Source organism: Abrus precatorius, unplaced genomic scaffold (genome assembly GCF_003935025.1).
Source record: "Abrus precatorius isolate BTA unplaced genomic scaffold, Abrus_2018 Scaffold7, whole genome shotgun sequence".
Classification (NCBI taxonomy): domain Eukaryota; kingdom Viridiplantae; phylum Streptophyta; class Magnoliopsida; order Fabales; family Fabaceae; genus Abrus; species Abrus precatorius.
In genome coordinates, this window is record NW_020874417.1 from 11,866,836 (window position 1) to 11,872,940 (window position 6,105).

General features: G+C 32.0%; 1 protein-coding gene across 1 annotated transcript; it reads left to right on the forward strand.

The window, feature by feature from the left end:
- Positions 1–1,029: 1,029 nt before the first annotated feature.
- On the forward strand, positions 1,030–5,878 carry LOC113870817 (ubiquitin-conjugating enzyme E2 28-like). The gene is made up of 5 exons (XM_027507302.1): positions 1,030–1,150; positions 2,561–2,641; positions 4,302–4,429; positions 5,243–5,347; positions 5,560–5,878. Exons 2-5 carry the CDS (start codon positions 2,572–2,574, stop codon positions 5,701–5,703), a joined length of 447 nt encoding a protein of 148 aa, XP_027363103.1. The 5' UTR covers positions 1,030–1,150; positions 2,561–2,571; the 3' UTR covers positions 5,704–5,878.
- The last annotated feature ends 227 nt before the right edge of the window (positions 5,879–6,105 follow it).

Here is a 6,105-nt window from a genome sequence, read left to right on the forward strand (position 1 = left end):
TTGTTTTTGTTGATATAAATTATTATTCGATTTGACATCAAGTTGATGTAGCACTGTTGAAAATGTCCAGCGCAGTGCTAATTTGAACGTGAATTTTCATGGAAAAATTTCAAGATAGAATTTGAAACTGTAATTTGTGATAATTGTGGCAATTGAATCAGGGTAGCTCTAGTTTCATCGGTATTAGCAATCTTGAATGGTCTTAAACTTGTCTATCAACTTCAAATGCATTCCATTTCTTATTGTTTTAGACACTTTGAAGGTAATTCATTTGACCAAAAATGTGTAATTCTATGTTATCATAATTATGCTAAAATCACATTGGAGATTAAAGAATATATAGATGAAAAATGAGAAGTTGCTTAAAATACACCCTTAAGGAAAGTAACAAATGTGCTCATTTTCTTTAGCATTGTTTGAGAATTAGTTTTTAAGAAAGAAAAGGAAAAAGAAGAAAAATTATGTAATATTTATTTATATTTAAGTGTTTTTAGATGAAAAAAATATATTTATAAACTCTCTAAAACTCTTTTAATCCTGTAATTTTAAGTTTTTCAATTTAAAGTTTTATATTAACTTCTATTATTCTTCTCTTACCTTTTCCTTTCTAATCTTTCAAATATTTTTTTTTTGGCTTTTTCTATAAACTTCTAAAAGCTCAAATTCTTCTAAGCCGATGCAACATATTCATATTTATTCGTTTTTAAATTTAGTTTTTTTTTTTGAGTTGTTGTTGTTCTTTCTTAAAAATAAAAATAGTTTTAATACTAATTCATTACATAATTCAATAAAAATAGTTTTAATGCTACTTCATTACATAATTCATGTTGATTTTATTGTACAGCATAGTAATAATTATAATTATAATAATAATAAGGTACAAAATTCCCGTATAAGATTTAATAATATATATAATAAATAGGTATAACAATTCCGTGTGAGATGCAAATTATATAACTCAACTTTTACATAGGGTAAATAACTAGAATAGTCTAGAATAAATAAAGAGAAAAAAAGAAAGGGGTGGGAAATTTGTTTGGGTCACGAAAGATTATATAAGGAACACTCTCATAGTCTCTTTTCTTCTGCTCAACGCTTTGGCTTCTCTCTCTTATCGCTCTGATCAAACTTCAAACCCTAGAATTTCAAGGTTTGTGACTAATTCTGCCCACTTCGATTCTCTCGATTTTGATCTCTGTTCCTCCTAAGCAACGCTTTATTTGTGGCTTTGCTTTGTTTGATCGGATTATGACAGAGGCGGAATTTGATACTTGGAATTTTAGGGTTTGATTTAGCTATTTTTTTACCCTTTTGTTTTGTGTCTTTTGTTTCGTTTATTTTTCTCCTTTTGACTTCTGAAGTGATAGGTTTTATTTTTGTTGTTTTTTGTCCTTTAATCATTTGGGTGTTTAGAGATTGTGATGTTTGGTGCTAGGCACTCAACTATGCTTTTGTAAACAGTGAATTGCTTAAATCCTCGGTTTCACGTTTTAATATTTTGGTAAAAATCTATTGGCTGGTTGTGTTGGAACATATAATTTTTTTTACTTGTCAGTTATTCATCTTACGCCTGAGATAGATAGTACAAAAGTTTGGTTCAAAATTTAGTTCATATTGTTCTGTTTCAAGATATTTTTGATACACAGCTACTTATTTGACGAAATCGCAAGAAAACAATTGTTTATATCCTGGTTTAAGTGTATGTTTTTTTTTTTCAAGTAAAAAAATTATTTTTACTCATCTGGAATTGGCTAATATGTTATCATAGTCTCTCTCTCTCTCTCTCTCTCTCTCTTTTGATGATCGTTAATAAGTTACTCCGTTTCCTTTTTGTGCAGTGAATAAGCTGGTTTATAAGCTAAGCTGATGTTTTTCAAAATAATTCTCTTTTGAGTTTAGTTAATTTCAAATTGTTTGTCATTCTGGAAAATCAAAACAAGAAAACATTAATTCAATTGTTCTCTTTCGGTGAGGGTAGGCCTTGCTACAATGGTAAGGTTGTTAACAGCCTTATAACTTGGAGGCCATGGTTGCAAATCCTGGAATGATAAAGAGCATTAATGGACTAAAATGGTGAATTATTTTAATGTATCCTTAAAATTGACGGTTTTTAGTATCTTTTTAATCCGTGTAAAACCATAAATGGCAATTACTTCGGAATGGAGTGTAGGTTTGTGTTAGCTCTCAAAATTTTATCAATTATTGTGCATTTAATAGTACAAAATATGTTCAATTCAAAAATTGACTTTTGATCTTTGCAAAATCCTTTCATGATACGGTCTGCTTGATTTGAAAAAACTGCACTAAAATGTTTTATTTTACTTATTCATTTTTAGTATTACCTGCTTGCACTGTAAATTGAACCTGTTTTTTATTTTCTTTGGAGTGAGCATGTGACCCCTTTTTCAGTCTTCAGAATTCACTGCTCATGATTTTATTCATTCTGCTCTTAAAACTGATTTGAACGGGTCATGTTAAATGCATTTATAATCTCTGTCCAGATATTTTCTTTTTGGTTGCGGTGCAATTTTTGAAGCATGAAATTTTTTCTTAAATTTAGGTACACTTGTGATGGCTTCAAAGCGCATTACTAAAGAGTTGAAGGACCTCCAGAAGGACCCTCCTGTTTCCTGCAGTGCTGGTTTGTTTGCGCTGACATTCTTTCAATCTTTTACCTTTCTCTCTGTTTCTCTGTCTATCTATATCATTTAGTCCTGTTGTTTCAATAGACCTGAATGTGTGCATATATATAGTACAGTGGCAAGCAAAATAATTGTTTGAAAATTTTCTTTTGAAAAAATTGAAATTTGTTTGAATGGAAGTTACAATACAATGATAGACAATTGTCTGTTATGAGTTTGGCTTGTATGCCATTTTGCATGTGTGTATTGAAGTGTAAGAGCACTGTAGGAGAAACTGTGGGTAACTGTGTTGCTAGTAAAATGTGGATGCAGCTTCGATTATAAGAAAAACAACATTTGTAGTCAAGGTTGGGAGGACGGTGAAGATTTGCCAAATTTGTGATTGTAACATGGGTTGTGAGATCCTACTGAAGCACAAAACTGTAATACAGCAAATATATATGCATATATAATACCGTAAATAGGCAAAAATATACTTTTTTTCTCAAAACTTGTCAGCCAAACCCCACTAGATAGTTTGAAGGAACAAGCAATTAACTACAAACAACTTAGGTAAATATTTTTTTTTACTTTCTTGGACAAATGTAGAAACAAACCAGCAAGCAACCACATCCAGCTGTCAGCCTCAACCACGTTTGAAGAAGAGATGAGTTCAACCACAACCAACATCCACAAGCGATCTAGTCCTCTTCAAGAATGAATCCTGACAGATTGATGATTGACCCAAGCCACAGGTTGAATGACAGAATAGAAAGGGGGATGGGTGAGGTCATATGTAACTTCATGAATCAGGGCAGCCTGTGTTTTCCCCCCAAATTTGATTGATCTGCCACATAATAGGTGGTTCTCTAGAATGTTGAAGATTGCCAAAGTTAGTTATTAGGTATGACTAGGCTGGTTGTACGAAAGTCATAAGATCATAATTGCATGGTCTTAAAAGTACAATGTTGTAGTATTATTAGAGGATACTGTTGCAAATGGAAGTACTTTTAGAAGGAAAATGCCGTGGTTGAGAATGGTAGCAACTGTGTAGACTGTAGATTTGAATTGGCCATGATGTTTTGGTCACTATTTCAAGTAGCCAAACGCAACACTCAACATCAAAGAATGGTTTAGATTGGTCAAAATGAAAATGGGAGCGATAGAAATGGAACCTTGTGGTGGTATTATTAGAGAAGGATACTGTTGCAAATTTAGAGGGAAAATGCTGTGGTTGAGAATGGTAGAAGCTGGGTAGATTTGAATTGGCCATGACGTTTTGGTCACTGTTTCATGTAGCCAAACCAAACACTCAACATCAAAGTTTGGTTTAGATTGGTCAAGATGAAAATGGGAGTGATAGAAATGGAAATAAATTAATAAATGAGGAAGATATGATGGATACACAAACACCTATGTATGTATTTTTGTATATTAATAAAATGTAAAAATATTAATAAAATATATTATCTTTGTATTTAAATATGTATCATTGTCAAGTACTTCTTTTTCTTTGATTGTGAGTAGGTTACCTATGTATGTATTTTTGTATATTAATAAAATGTAAAAATATTAATAAAATATATTATCTTTGTATTTAAATATGTATCATTGTCAAGTACTTCTTTTTCTTTGTTTGTAAGTAGGTTCTCATGATTCTTATATTTTCTACTCGAGTAGGCCCTGTTGGTGAAGACATGTTTCACTGGCAAGCTACAATTATGGGTCCAGCAGACAGCCCTTATGCTGGTGGTGTATTCCTTGTGACCATTCACTTCCCACCGGATTATCCATTTAAGCCACCAAAGGTAACTAATTAAGCCTAAACCAACATCGTGGATTCTTGTGCAAACCTGCTGTGTGTCACAATGCTGTAATATAAACATTTAAAACAGTTTTTTTAATCTCAAACCTTAAGTTAAACACCTAAAATTAGTAAATTTTATTGGAAAAGAAAGCAAATATTATATTTAGAGTTATAAAAGTGTGATAATTGCTTTCTTTTTCAATAAAATGTTCAGTAACTTTAGATGCTTAAACTCAGCTCTTAGGTTTGGAGGTTAACAAAGTCTTTAAATTATTATGTACCTGAGGTAAAATTTGATTTTGAATAATTGAAGGAATCTCATGATAAATAATTTTTCTGGAGAATTTAGTTATTGGCCAAGGTTAATGGCATCGTGTGCTTCAATGACTGACCTTACCTAATGGACATGCTTTGTTGTTGATGTATATTCTTGTGTAAAGTTCAAACCATTTTAAGTGGTGTGTCAATATTGAGACATGATCTCTATCATTACTAAACTACCATAAAAGCGAAAGCTTATCTGTCATTGACATGGCCTCAACCAGATATTTATATCTGTACGTGCAAGTGAGGAAGAACCCCTTTATGTCTTCAGTTATGTATAGCAGCTTAGTGAAGCATTTATGGTCTGCTATCTGATATTTCTTTGTTGTAATTGTTTTTCTTTTGATATTGTTATAGAGATATATAGCAAGCCTATTTTTCTGATCTCATCTGTTTTCCTTTTTCTTGAGTTCTGATGCATTTATTGTGTCTTTGGTTGAAATTTTATTTCTAGTTTAGGTTGGGAAAAGTATTTACTTGGTTTTTGTAGGTTTCCTTCCGAACTAAGGTATTTCATCCTAACATAAACAGCAATGGAAGTATCTGTCTTGACATTCTGAAAGAGCAGTGGAGCCCTGCTCTTACTGTTTCCAAGGTATGAGGCTTCATAATTGTCACTCATGCCTTCTATATTAGTCTCTTTGCTTAACCTTCCTATTAAAGTAGTAAAAAAAAAAGGCAATTTATATTGATTTTTGAGTTGCATTTAAAGAAAAACCCGCAAACCGCAGGAATGTATCCAGACTCAACTGCAATTGGAGAACATAATTAGTATTCAGACTTACATTAAGAATGCATTTTGTGCAGGTTTTATTGTCAATTTGCTCCCTGCTGACAGATCCTAACCCGGATGATCCTTTGGTGCCCGATATTGCCCACATGTATAAGACTGACAGAGCCAAGTACGAGAGTACTGCCCGTTCTTGGACTCAGAAATATGCCATGAGTTAGTATGCTCAATTGTTCGACTGGACAGCATATGTGCAAAGAAAGTTGTTTGGGGGATGTTGTCTATTGGTATATATACATATATAGTGCTTCTGCTTTGATTTTATAATAATTCAAACTCGCGAAATTTTTAAACTTGAAGGCTTATACCATATTAGTGTTAAACTATATTTGCCTTTTGATTTGCTTTGGAGATTTCCATATGACCACTACTACCATTTTTGTTTTTGTTCCAAGACCACTCCTTTTTCGATTCATGTGGTTCACTAACCGATGTCCTTAAAATAGATCAGTCTTTGACATGGGGAAGATGAACCATAGTTAATAATTTGTTAGTTTATGGACTAACGATAATTTTTTTTTATAAATATATTAAATAATAAACTAACATAATTTCAAGTCATA

Excerpts from the sequence above, each read along its gene's own strand:
- LOC113870817 (XM_027507302.1), top strand. The coding sequence starts at position 2,572 with ATGGCTTCAAAGCGCATTACTAAAGAGTTGAAGGACCTCCAGAAGGAC. Across the intron at positions 2,642-4,301 it reads TCCTGTTTCCTGCAGTGCTG|GCCCTGTTGGTGAAGACATG; the intron begins GTTTGTTTGCGC and ends CTACTCGAGTAG. Across the intron at positions 5,348-5,559 it reads CTGCTCTTACTGTTTCCAAG|GTTTTATTGTCAATTTGCTC; the intron begins GTATGAGGCTTC and ends CATTTTGTGCAG.